The 14,424-nt window shown below is 45.6% G+C and overlaps 1 protein-coding gene across 1 annotated transcript in view; it reads right to left on the bottom strand.

Moving 5' to 3' along the window:
* PAPPA (pappalysin 1) overlaps positions 1 to 14,424 on the bottom strand; it is a 225,619-nt gene that overhangs the window by 82,740 nt on the left and 128,455 nt on the right. Inside the window, exon 10 of the mRNA XM_031450304.2 lies at positions 4,879 to 5,072. Coding sequence (XP_031306164.2) covers positions 4,879 to 5,072 — 194 coding nt within the window. The remainder of the gene's footprint in view (positions 1 to 4,878; positions 5,073 to 14,424) is intronic.

The raw sequence follows: 14,424 nt of genomic DNA, 5'->3' as shown, positions 1-14,424 counted from the left end.
AGACTCTTGGGTCTTGGCTGCTATTTCTAGTTGGATACACCTCTCCAATGAAACAGTGAGCACTTGGAGGGCTGCGAAAGGACCAGCACATCTTTGGAGTGTCTCAAAATGCCTGGTACAGTCCTGACTGTGCAGGGAACATGAAACTCTGCTTACTCACCAACCAAAGGTTGAGCTTCTGTGCCGTGTGGGTCACGGTGGCCAGCTCTGGGGTGAGGGGTCCTAACATGAGTGGAAGAGGGAATTAACATTTGCACTACCCAGTAAAATGGAAAACCAACCAACCAACCAACAACAACCACCAAAACAGCATTCAGGTGCTTCCCCTGCTTACTCCCTTGACCTCCACCAAGTAGATGCTACTGTCCCCATTTTCTAGAGGAGAAAACTGAGGCTCCTGGAGGAACAACTTGCTCAAGATTCCCAAGCAAAAAGAGCAGCTAAGGAGGGCAGAGCCACCTCTGCACGATTTCCATGTCAACCCATCAATGCCCACGTGCTTTACCTGCTCACATTCCTCAGCGTAGGATGCACAGACACCTCTGTTTGATCGAATGAATAAGTGAGTTAATCCAGAAGGACAAACTGGGATTTGGATTTTAATAGAGGCACACAGTCTTATGGACATGCCAAGTGGGGTGGCAAAGAACGGATACGCCTAACCACAGGTTGGTGCAGCAAAGTCAGAGCACCAGTCACAAAGGAAGGAAGGAAAGAGATCGAGGTCTTGTCCACCTTCTAAGGCAGGAATCTCCTGTTCCATCACCAGCTCATCCTGAGTGCCTGGTGATGGGGTGCTCCCTACACCACAAGGCACTCCAGCTCAGTGTGGATAGTTCTCATTCTTAGAAAGGTTTTCTTGACTTTGGCCCTGAAACAACAGCCCTGGAAATGCTTGGTCTAAATTTTACCCTCAAAGGATTAACCAAATAAATCGGTTGGTTGACTGAAGGTCTGTAATCCCTGGGAGAGCAGTGCACATTCCGAGAGTCTCAGTGTTTCCATTTCCTCCTTAGGCCACTGCAGAAGGCGGTGGGGGGGGGGGGGGGAGGAAATGGGCTTTGGTAGAAATGCTAGGGGTGGGGGTGGAATGAAGGAATATCTACATCTCATTTTGGCAGCCTATGGAGAAACGTGAAACACAGAGACAAAATGAGAACAAGACGAGATCTTTGCAAACACTTAAACCAAACCATGCTAAGATTCCCGGAAGAGAGATAACTCAATACTTTCAGTTTGTTTCCACTTCCCAGCACTTGAATTCCAGCTGGGCCAGGAAGGTGCACGGACAAAACACCCAAAGAATGTCTCTTACTATAGGGTGTTCAGCCCAACTGGCACAGCCAGGAAGTTTTGATACTTCTGGTAACATCTGGATGTAAGACTCAACATTCGTGATGGAGTAGCTTAGCTCTGACCAAATTCGGGGATCTTGTTTGAAGAGAATGGACAGGAGAGGGTGGGAACTATTAAAGGGGAGGGCTCATACAGAAACGACAGCTGAAGCTTTCATCGTTTCCTAGACTCATCGAGCACGAGTGGGTGCTGTGCCTCTGCGGGAGCCCCGGTGAGAACCTGTCCTCTCATTCTGATGGGGCTGCTCCTGATGGCGTTCTCACACTAACGTCTCCCACGCTAACAAGGTCAGAGGTTGGGTCTTTAACCTCTTTGGTTTCTTTCGTGGGCTCCAGCACAGATTTAGGCACATAACTCTCCAATAAGCACCTGTATCTGTCATATTTACAGCATCAGGGGAAGGCAGAGAGTAGGACAAAACTGCTTTGTAAAGAGGAACTGGACATCACCGTGGTGATTTCATCACTCCCCAAGTTAACGGAGTGTCCCAGTGAATACCAGGGGACCAATGAGCAGGGCCACCTAGACAGGAAGCGGGACCGCCTGGAGGCTGCAGGAGAACTCCAGCCCCTCACGGAGTGTGCACGGGAAGTCACACCACCGCTAAACGCCGTCCATCCACCATTCTTCCTGCTTGTTTCACGGTGATGTTTTGTAGGAATCTGGTTATTTCCAGCTCTTTGATAGGACGACATAGTCCCAAGCTCCCACTACCATCTTCCATGAGATCCTTTCAAGCCTAGACTTCCCACTCTAGGCTGGGTGACTTTGGGGAGACCACTCCACCTCCTAGTTTCTCCAAGGTAGGTAAAGACTCTTTCCTTGAAGAATGGTTGACTAAGAAGTGTGTATGAGGGTCCAGTGCGGTGGCTGCTGGACCTTGGCAACCACCGGTTCCCTCCCCGACTCCCTTCTCTGTGCTTTAGTACCCACTCTCTGGACCATTGTTCCTGTACAGCGAGTTCCTGTAGGATGTCCCTGTGTGTGTGTGCACGTGTGTGCACCTGTGTGTGTGTGAAAGAGACAGAAGGTTTACGGGAGGAGGAGGAGAAGTGTATAATTGCACTGGGAGAAGGTGAGGGGCACGTGGTGCATCTAAGAACCTCCCAGCTCCCTCTCTCAAGCCATCAACCTCTTCACCGGAGGTCCTGACAGGGTGAAAATTAACTACCAGCCTCCTCTAATCACCACACAAGGTAATGAGGGCCACGGTTAGACTTCCTCCTCCTCTCTGTTGTCAGAAAGGAGCTATGTTTACACTCCAGGAGGAGCCTTTACACAGAATTATGCAGGTTGTGTGTGTGTGTGGTGGTGACGGGGTGTGCGTGTGTGTACGCACATGTCCGCCTGTGCATGATGGGGGGCGATGTGTAAATGACTTCTAGGTATTTGCTTTCAGATGGGGAATGGGGGGGGGGGACTTTTGTTCTGCCGGCCTCCAGGCCACCCTGCCCGGCCCTGCACCCAGACTGCACACACATCCCTCCCCTGACCCTGTATTCTCCAGTGAGCTGATCTCATTACGGCAAATTTAGTTACAGCTGAAGTCTCCTTGTAACAAAGATTATGTCCAAGCCCAGAGTAATGGAACCTAGTCGATTTCATTAAAATAAAATTGGTTACAATGAATAATTCAATAGGATGATTTTGTTTCCTCATCTCCTCTTTGTAGATCGAAGCGCTAGTATTTATAATGATTTTTTAAATTGGATTTTTGTTTAGGAAGAGATAATCACCCATGATTCCTGACAGCCCCCACCTTAAGAGATTGGAGTAACTGCTCCACGAAGTCCCTTTTCAAATGCTAAGATTGGAAAATTCTTTCTCTCCTTTTCTCACATTAGTAGCAATAACCTTTGAGTGGTTTTTGAAGCCCAGCTGCTACCTCGACTCTCGCTCATGCGAGATTCTGAGTGCGTTAATAATATCCTTGTTTCAATGATGTTTTTTTAAACATTTCTAGGAACTAGATGCCAGCGATGAATTTGGAATTCCTGGTCCTGTGGCTTGGGGCCCTCCTATTCCTGAAGCAGGACACTGTGTGACAGGTGACTTGGGCATTTTCTCTTAGTGTTGTTCACTTGCCTGTTGTATGTGTGTGTGTATGTGTGTGTGTGGTCAATTAAATACACATCTCCTGAACGTCTAGTCATGGGGACACAGAGATGAAGAAAACCTCAAATCTGTTTTTAAAAAAACTAGCAGCCTAATGGGGAAGCCAGACACATCACCAGATAATTAGAGTTCAGAGCACGGGTGTAACCAAAGATGAACGCAGCAAGCACAGAGGCGGCACGGGGCAGGACGGGCCCCAGACAAGCATTCATTTATCCATTCATTCTTTCCTTCACTCCTGCACCAAGCTGGCACTGCACACGAGAAGCTGCCATTCCTCTCCATTCTCCGCGAGGCAGTCAGAAACAAACACGAATGAATAAATAAAGCATCTAATGCATGTAAACACAATCAGATAAACGAAAAAATAATCAAACAAGCACTACAACTTATAAATGAAGTCAGATTCGTCTTGTACCTCATCCAGTGATTTTCACTGGGCTGCAGGAGGAGGTCCCAACTCTCTTTCACCTAGAAACCAGGCTTCCCCTCCCTTGACCCTGAGTCTGGGAAGCGATACTAGACCGGAATGGCTAACGGCTCACCTGCCAGGCCGGGAGGCAGGCCCACCTCAGGAATGGCTACCGGGCCAGGCAGCAGGAAGCACTGAGTCGTGTCTCTGGGAAATGGGAGTCTCGGAAGAAGGCAGGTGCTTGCTCAGCAGGATAATTGGAAAGGGGGCTCTGGGGACAGCAGGGCCATCCCGAGAATCACATAAGCTCTGGTGGCCCCAGCACTCTTGCTCCCTCAACTAAGCTGACAGTTCCTTGGGGGAAGAACTCTGGAACATAAATAGTGCATTAAGGGACTGAGGAATGAGTCACAGCTTCTTAGGGTTGGGAAAGTCCTTGGAGATCACCCAGCTCAACCACCCTCTAATCTAAGGATGAGGAAAATGGGGCCCAGAGAGGTGGAAGACTAGTCCGAAGCCACACAGCAAACTCATCATGGCAGAGATACCGTTAAGTCACAGGAGACACAGCAAATTCATCATGGCAGGGATACCGTTAATTCACAGGAGAGTGTTCAAGCAGCACCAACTTGACACCCTCCCTGCCCAGAGTGAGACTTCTCCAGAAGAATCTGTTCCTACCCCACTGAATTCCAGTGGTATATCCAAAATGGAGCACCTTCCCCAAATACGAATTACAATGGGTAAGGAAACAGGAGGATGCTCATCACTGCCATCACATTACAGAAACATCACTGATATTTCTTGCCCTTAATCATTCCAGTCATGTCCAATCTCTGACAAACAGTATTTATGAGACCTTACAAGTACATTTGGTTAGAGATATGGTCCAGTGGCCATGTCCGATGACACTGCCCGTTGCGACGGGCCACCTTCGGGGCAGAGCAGAGATTCAGAATGTCTGCAGGAAACATCACACACGGCGGGGAGCTTACCTGGGATGCTGCTGGTTGGCCGATGATGACCCAGCCTGGGCACTGCTGGTCTTGATGCGATACGGAAGCATTGGATGCCCACTGATCCAGGAACCCCTGGGGCGTGTAGACACCACAGTCCTTGATGCTGGTTTTTTGTTCAAACTCCTCACATACCCCATCACCATCATGGAAATAGCACCGGCTGGGTTCATCTGCAGCAGACAGACAGAAAAGAGAGGGAACAGATTAGTCTTTGTTCTTTGGCCTCATCTATCATCAGCAGCTATGGAATCAGCAGATCATCCCCATCAAACCTATCACTGGCAGTCACAGCTGACAATCATTCAGTCTTTACAAAGAAGGAAATCTTGCTGTACGAGACAACATGGATGGATCTGGAGGACATTAATGACATTAAATAAGCTAGTCACACAAGGACAAATATTGTAGGATTCCACTTGTATGATGTATACAAGACAATTAAACTCACAGACGAGACAGTAGAATGGTAGTTGTCAAGGGCTGAGAGGAGGGGAGCATGCTCGAGATGTGAGAGTTGCAGTTCAGTGGGTATCAAGCCTCAGTTATGCAAGATGAGTAAGTTCTAGAGATCTGCTGTACTACGCTGTGATTATAGGTAGCAAAACTGTATGTACACTTAACATTTTTTTTAATGGGATAGATCTTGTATTACGTGACTACAGACAGACACATACTAAGTTAACACTTTCACCTTCATTATCCCAAGTGCACCCCACAGCAACTTTGTGAGGAAGATGTTACCATTTAAATTATTACTTTAGTCTTCCAGATTAGGAAACTAAGATCCTGCAGGTCTTTAATAATTTGCCCAAGGTGTGTGCATGCAGTGTGTGCATGCCAGGTCCTGGTTGCAAACTCAAAGATTTCACTTTCCAAGTTCTGGGTACGCTATCTGACACCACAGAACTTCACAAAGCTGAAAACTGAGGTTTATTTACCTGTAAAGAAGATTATAGTTTCACATGAAGAGTGAACCTTATGGGAGACCCTAGCTGCACTCCCAGGTCTGTAACTAAATTGCTCTGTTACTTTAGACAAATCTCTTTCCCTCTCTGGGCTGCATCGTCATAAAGGGGGTTAGACTAATGAGACTCCGGGAGCCCTTCCTGTCCAAGGCGCTGAGCTTCTAAGCACTTGTTGGATATCTTAGGTGTTTCAGTTAAAGGCCAAGTGAGTTCTCAAGCTCCCATGTAACTCATATCCCAGCGAGGAATTCTGCCTGGGACAATTTACAGCTGCAGCTGGCTGCAATGGTTCTCACACAGCTGCAAGAACAAAAATCACAGAAGCACAGAGCAAGCCGGATGCATTCTATGTAGGTAGGAACTTTACAGGACATGTTTCTTGTTTTACTATAAAAACCATGCAAGGAGACATCTGGATGTAGCCACCCAAAAGAGATCACCCTGCCTGTCTTTTCATAACTCGAATGTCAGGTATTCTGTGCTGCTTTCCTAGCTCTTCTAGGAAAAGCAAAATACCCTCTCCTGCATGGGTTCCTATTTTATAAAGATCCCCATCTGAACACCTATCACACTGCGCTGCCATCACGTTTACATGATAGCAGCTCCTTCGAAAGGCTGTGAGCTCCTTGAAATCCAGGTCCTATCCAGGGTTTTGGAGCGACCTTATAATTTATCATCCAAATAGTGCACTTTGAGAGTGAGAGAGATGCTAGTAAAACTCTGTCCAGGCAATCGGCACACATCCCGAGAAAATCTAAATATCGCAGAACGTGCAGTCACCCCGAGGATACTGCTCGACCTAGGACATCCTTGCCCTATTCACTCCTGAATAATGGAGTGAAGCTCCATTTCCAACCAGGGTTTGGCTTCTGTCCCTAATATTAGCTATGGAGCTTTTGCACAATTATCTTCTCCGTTGATACAGAAATCATCATCCTAGCCAGGGCAACCTCTCAAGACACCCACAGAACTTTCATAAGAAACGGACATAAATGTGCTTCCTACATTCTAAAACAATAGTCAAGAGAAAAAGGGTCTTCTCCTAAGGGTTCGATTTATTCCTAAGTGGCTGAATTGGACCAGCTTGTAAAAATTAGTACTCACTTGAAACACTTTCAAGCAGTATTTCCCCAAACAGAAAGAGCCTGGGTCAAGTAGAAATAAGACTTGGATTTCAACGATGCTGACTATCTGAAAAAAGGAGCCATTGATTTCAGGGGCCCCTTCCAAGCTCCAAAATCCTGTGTTTATTTCTGCAAACAGTTGACATAGTAAAATATTATCAAAAGAGCCAGAATAAGTCAATTCATTATATTTCAATTATTTAAGGATGAGGTTGAGCCAGCTGAGGACTCCAGTGATCAGTAGCCTGCCTGGCAGCTCAAGTTTGGAAAGAACACAGGCTTTCTCAGTAGCTCCACCTTCATGGCGACTGTGGCCAACTTACCTACAGTAAAACGTAGGCCCAGTCCGAGAGTGACCAGCCATCAATCCACACTTGACTCTTTAGAAACCCAATAAAGGGATTTGCAAAGGGCATAGATTTTGGCATCAGGCGAGATTCAAATCCCAACTCTGTCGTACACGAGTGGTACAGGGCTTGAACAAAATAACCTAATCTTTCTAAACTTCATTTCCCTCATTCAAAAAAAAAAAAAAAAGGAGACAATATTTACATAGCATTGTTGCAGTGATTCCATTCGATGATGTGTATAATCCCATTTTATCTAGTGGAACATTGAGAGCCATAGGAGGTCGGGTGTCTGTTTCCAGATAACAGAGAGTTGGTGGCGGGGCTAGAAGGAGGAACCTGGCCTTCTTGTATCTAGCAGATAGATCTCCCCCACAACACACCATATCGACAGAATGATGAAGGCACCATCCTCTTCAGGATAAGATCATGGGGTCTCCTGACTCTTTGGTGCCACCTTTCTTCGCCTCCAACATGAAGACAAAAAGGGTAAGATGATCGTCAGATCACATACGATCTGTTCTCCAGGATAAGTTAATTCATCTCATCCAAAAGACCTCAGAGAGGGCAGGAATTAGGGCTGGAACTGAGCTCATGTGAAGGCTGGTTTCTTCCTGATTATGTTTAAGACCTCAGTCTATCTGTCTGCTTAGAGCCAGCGGAACCTGGCGGTTCAGGTGGACAGGTAGAGGTCGAGGTGGACACAGGGAGGTAAATACGGACTTAGGCAACTGTACAAGGTATATAAGATACTTGCTGTACAGATGGGCAGAAGCAGAGTGAAAAGAGAGATAGGGAGTAGAGCTAAAGTGGAGGGAGGGGGAGACAAAGAGGGAGGGACGGGAAGAGAGAGGGGGAGGGGGAGGGAGGGAGAGAGAGAGAGAGAGAGAGAAAGGGAAGGAGAACTGTTTTCTCCCTGACGGTTCTGCTGACAAAGCTACCGTGAGTCCCTTTTCTTGGAATAACATCCCTGCACTCTTCTATTCAGTTTCTCTTGCTACTAGGGAGACCAGGGGCCCTACAGCGGCATCTGCCAGTCTTCATCTGGGGAATTCTCTCTCCCTCTCTACCCCCAGGCCCCAAGCACTGAGGAAAGCAGGGAGAGGAACAGAATACAAATGTGCAGCCAGGAAAAACAAAGGCGGCAGCAACAAAACACTAAGACAAAACCAGCCTCCCTGTTCTCATCACACCCATTTACTCGGTGCTCCTCGAACACTTTATGCTGGGGGCTGAGCAGGTTGTAGGGGAAAGCATTTGAAGTCAATACCAAGGTCAAAATGAGGGCCCTGACACCTGCCTTCCACGTAATAGCTAGGTGGCGTTGATGATAATACGGCCCATTAGGAGGGGGTACTGTGAAAACCAGTGTGTGTTGAATGAATGAATGAACGAGGAAAATTCAGCACCTGTGAGGCACATTCTCTTGTCCAAACAGAGTTGAGACTCTGTACCTTTTGAAAGATTTCTTTAGACTGGGTCTTGGGGTAAAGGGAGCAGGGCTGAGACACCGGTGGTGACTGGCTTCCAGTGGAATTGCACGGGGCAGTCTGATTTCTCCATCTCAGCCCCGTCCTCCCCTGACAGAAGGGAACTCCTCATTTCATATCCACTCCCTTTCAGGCAGTGACACAGTTACAAGTCTGTTCCATCCAGCTAGGGGACTCGATGTGGGTGGGGAGACACTGCCAAGTCCGTCTTCCCTGCGTGAGCTTTCAATTGCCAGAGACCTTCTTTTCCTTTTGGAAGAAATGAGCTCATCTCCGAGAGCCCAAGGCAGATGGACCCTGGGTAAGTGGACAGCCGCTTCTCATTGACTTAACTGCCAAGTGCCATCTGTCTGGGAGCATCAGGATGGAATCCCATGCCTCGGCTCTCCTGCAGCAGGTCCGGAGGACACGACTGGAGATGAGCAGGGATTGTCATCCCGATTCAAAAGCTTGGAAAGCCACACCTCAGGGTGGTGAGACAGGTTTACTTTAAATTACAAGCAAAGGCTGGCGTAGGAGCTATCGTTAAGCGTTCTCATCCCTGAAGTCAGAAACCCTGGATTCATTCAAACTCCTTATTTGTCCGTGATTAGTGGGTAAGCCTGGGCAGGTTATCTCAGCTCACTGCGCCTCAGTCTCCCCATCCTTAAGATGCAAACAAGGTTACCTTTTAGACTGCCTCAGTGAAGCGCTGGGTATGATCAAACAGCGTAACAGACTTGGGGATGGGACAGGGACATGAGTCTTAGGGGCACAGGGCTCATTAGCAACAAGGGCAGTGGTGGGATGAGGCAGGGGTTGGAGGAGAAGGCTTCTCTATTAGATTTCTACTTTGATGTACCCAGACCTAGATCCTAAGGACTCTTCAAGGAGAAAAATGACTGAAGACAGTGCACAGGTTATTTTCAATATAAATAGCAAGGAACCAAGTAAACCAGCAAAAAGGGGGGGGTAAAAGCAACAACCTAAAGGAAAGAATTATTTATAGTAGAACTATTTCTCTACCCAACTGGGGGCCACTAATTAACTTAGCTTGATTACAAACTTTGGTAATTTGTGATACCACTGGAATCCTTGAGGTGACTGAGTGAGAGAGAGCTAGAGAGCTCATGGCTGGAAGAGGGAGAAACTTAAATCACTCCTGTCGGCTCAGTACAAGATCTCAGGGATGGTTTCCACCAGGACGGGCTGCCCTCACACTGACTCTTCTAGCCACTTTAAGTGCTTTGAAGACAGAGCCACAAGTTATTGGTCACTGCAAAAATGAACTTCAGCTCACATGTTCTTCATACAAGGCCTGAGGTAACATGTATTTGCCAGGATAGTGGGATAATTTAGGAAATCTGGGCCATGAGTTGTCTACCCCCGATACATATCTGACCGTCCCGTGTTCACACGTAAGTCTTTGATAGATGCCAGCTGCTTACAGAAGGTCGTCTTCCCTTGCATGGCACAGAGGACCCTCCACAGACTGGCCTCTTCCTGCAGTTTTCCAAACCAGCCATACCATTTCATTCTTCTGTGCCCTAACAAGGGTTGTTCCCTCTGCCCAGGAGGTATTTCTCACTGTTCATTTTACTAACTCCCACTAGTTCCTCAAGATTAGCTCAAAGTGTTTTCCCTAGCAAGTTTTCTCTCCCATTTATGCTCTTTGCCTGGCTCCTAGCTGGGTTAAGTGTCCTTCGTCAGCTTTTTCCAGCCTGCCTGTGGGTCAGTCCCCAGGTGGGGCAGATCCCTGGATGCACAACCGCTATTTCCTTCCTGTCTGTATTCCCAGTTCATAGCACTTAAGAGTGAAGGACGTGCCTGATAAGTGGCTGAGGAGTAAACAAATGGATGAATGACAAAGTCAAGCTAGCAAATGCCTTCTATTTAATTTCAATTATTACCAGATTCTGCAAAGTCTGAACTAACCAGGTGGAGGTAAACTTTTTTTTTTTTTTTACTGTGATTACTGGCCATACCACAATCGTACTACAAACCATACTCACTCCTTCAGTACAGAGGCACCTTTTTCCAGCACAATGCCATGTTTTTGCCTACAAGATTTACCAGTTTCATGATAAAACTTCTTCAGACTTTGGGATTGATTGTCATTGTTCTAAAACAAACCCCCAAGTGGTTATGAGACAAACATCTTTTTTTTTTTTTTCAATTGATGTATAGTCAGTTTACAATGTTGGCTCAATTTCTGGCGTACAGCATAATAGTTTAGTCATACATATACGTACATATATTCATTTTCATATTCTTCTTCATTATAGGTTACTACAAGATATTGAATATAGTTTCCTGTGTTACACAGTATAAACTTGTTGTTTACCTGTTTTATATATGGTAGTTAGTATCTGCAAATCTCAAACTCCCAATTCATACCTTCCCACCCCTTTCCCCTCCTAGTAATGATAAGTTTGTTTTCTATATCTTCAAACATCTTCATAATACCCATCTGGGAAAAAGAACCCAGTAATTCATTTGCAACCATTTCAGCACTGAATGGGCAACGCATAAGAGGTGCCAAAACTTCCTGGAGATTTTAGGAATGGGGACATAATCATCTCCAGCTAACTCCCAGATGGGAACGGGAAAAGATGATCCATTCATTTGACCAATATTTACTCACTATCTGCTCTGTGTCTGTGCTGATTTCTGGGGCTACACTGATCGATCAGGTCAAGCTCCTTCCCTGCAGGGGGAATCAAGACTGCTTGGGAAAATGAAGGAAGTTTCCTTGAGAAGATGTTTTTCAGGGCAGTGTCTTGGAGGAAGAAAAGGATTTGAGTGCATGGAGGACAGAGTATGACAGATGGATGAGCCTCAGCCAATAGCTGCGTGTACAAACGAGTAACCCGGCTGGCAAGTGAGAGTTAAGGGAATGCAGCGCGTCCTAGAACTGATAAACTGACCCACTGACCTGAGGCCAGGCTGAGGAAGGACTGCAATGCTATGTCCAGGTATTTGAATTTTACCTTTTAGAAATGGGGAGACATTAAAGATTTTTCTGAACAGGAAAACCTGTGTTTTTTACACCCTTAGAGGTGGTAGAGTGTAAGTCTTGATTTTGCTTCTCACATGTGCCATTTACTATTTATTTAGCTTTTGGCAAATAATTTAGAATTTCTAAACTTTGGTTTCCTCATCTAAAAACGGTTGAAGGATTGAGTGTCTATTTTGATGCTCAAAATTTATTTAATAATAAATGCAATTAGGAAACAAGCAAAAATATTTACTTAGCTGCTCCTGTGTGTCAGATGTCATAACAAACTGTAAGCATAGCGTGGTAAACAAATAATCCGTGACCTTTACCAAAGGGAACTTACAGTCCAGTGGTCAATGTAGGTAAAGCATTTAATACATAACAGGTGATCAGTAAATGGTCTATGATGGTGACGATCATGATGCTGATGACCCTGGAGCTGAATGCTGTTATTTCACTTTACACTCAGGAAAACTGAGGTTTGTAAAGTTGAAGTAATTTGCTGAAAGCTGTAAAGAAATTTTCCAGTAGAGACAAGGCTAGAACTTTGGTTCTTAAACCCCTAATGCAATGCCTTTTCTACTGTGCCACGCCACCTTATTAGATCGGGTTTTCAGTATGTAATTCTGGCAACAAAATAGTTTGTTATCTTTTACCAAGTTTCAGTATTACTTTGGGGAATGTCTGATTTCACGTTTCACAACAGCCCCATATGGCTAAGTGTAACAAGTCTGAGAAGCTATTGGAGTTACTAAGTCAACAGCTCATTGAGGGGAAAAAAAAAAAAAAAAAAAAAAACCTGCAGATGGAGAGATGAGAGTTATAAGTAACAGGAGATGGATTTGGTTTAGGACTCAAGGAGGAAACAAAGAATTTGAATGCACACTTTTCTTAGACAGCCCATCTTTCAAAGGATGGGTCGATTTATCTGTCTTTTTAAACTTCTTGATTATGAAGATGAGTCATTTTTTGAGAAATTAGCATCTGTTTCTATTTCCAGTAGAGGGAACAGGACTGGTATTAGGGTATTCTCTTTTAGTCCAATGATTACTGTTTTTTCAAACACCAGGAAAAAAATGGTATTTTTTAAGTTCAGCTGTTTGTTTAGGGATGGGTCCAACCACAACAAGCTTCATGCCACTAACAATTCATCCAAACAACAACAACAAAAAGAGACCAAAGAATGCACAAGCTTTGTGTCCAAAGAAGAGCTTCTTGGAACAAGGGAAATTGGATGGAGTGCTTAACCCCCGAAGGTTTCTAAAGGGGAAGCTTGCGAGGGGGTGGCGGCTATATTGGCAAATGCTTCCTCTGGAACAGAAATATCTGGACTTTACATTGCCTGTCTTTTAAAGGCTTCATGTCAAACCGGCATTGCTGACCTCATTTAATTCTATGCAAACCAAGGTTTGTTCTAAACCTCCTCAACCAGATCAGCCCATCCAGAGTACAGAAGACAGGGTGGTGAAGGGCTTCTAAAGAACCATGAATCCGCTAACAAGCTTCAGATGCTGATTAGGTCTACTGAATCTGAGAAGCTGAAGTGGGTTTCTGGTTCCTTCAAGGGTTGGCCACATACCAAACTGGGCCAGAAATTCTTTCCTGCATTTCACTGTGACAACTAGGCACCATATAGCAAACCAAAAGCACTAGGAAAAGAAGAGTGAACCTGGATGCAGTCTCAAATGACCCCTCTGACTCCACGCTTATGGAGAACACCCTTTGGAGGACAGCCTCCACTCTGTCCACTTGCCCCTCCCCACACTCTCATAATGGCTTTCGGTCTTCCCCACTCCAGCAACTTCTCACAAAGCAGCCTATGAGTGATTCATCTAAAACATAAATCTGATCATGCTTGAAATTCTTGATTGACTCCTGCAAGATTCAAGCTCCCCCACCTAGCACTCAAGTCCTTCTGTAGTCTAGCTCCAACCTGCCCATTTATGCTCATCTCCAACCACACCTCCACTCCCAAAACACAGAGTTCCTTCCCAGAACTCACGCCCCAGAGCTCCCTGCCCCCTTACTTCCTCCATCTGAAAGGCTAGTCTCTGCCTTCGACTCTTCCAACAAGATTTAATTCTAGCATCTTCAGCTCCAAGAAATCTCACGTGTCACTCTTTCGTATCACTACTTGTCCAGCACAAACCATTTCCCTCTATTCCCTGAGTCATGGTTCTCTTCTTCCAAACCAGCAAAACAGCGATATTGCCTATGTAAGATTTTTAATTTTAAAAAGTAATACATTTTAAAAATTTTAAAAATAAGTATAACCTCCCTTCACTCCACTTCTTCTTACCATCATGTCTCTTACTTCACATTCCTCTTCCCATGATTCACAGTGAAATTTACTGAGGGTTAATCTAAACTCACATTACCCACTTTCTCTCCTACAGTTCACTCTTCAGTTCTCTCCGCCCTAGACTCTGTACTCACCACTCCACAGGAATCAGACTTGGCAAGGTCACCACTGACCTCAACGTTACTAAAACCAACTACAAGGTCAGAGTCCTGAACCATGTGAAGAAACAGCCCGTTCCTTTCTTCTTGCAGTACATGCCCTTGGATTCCACGACACCATGCTGCCCTAGTCCCTGCTGGCTCTCAGCTCTTCCCACA

The sequence above is a fragment of the Camelus dromedarius genome, chromosome 10 (genome assembly GCF_036321535.1).
Source record: "Camelus dromedarius isolate mCamDro1 chromosome 10, mCamDro1.pat, whole genome shotgun sequence".
Classification (NCBI taxonomy): domain Eukaryota; kingdom Metazoa; phylum Chordata; class Mammalia; order Artiodactyla; family Camelidae; genus Camelus; species Camelus dromedarius.
Note: the sequence above shows the minus strand (reverse complement) of the source record. Positions and strands in the feature narration are given on the sequence as shown.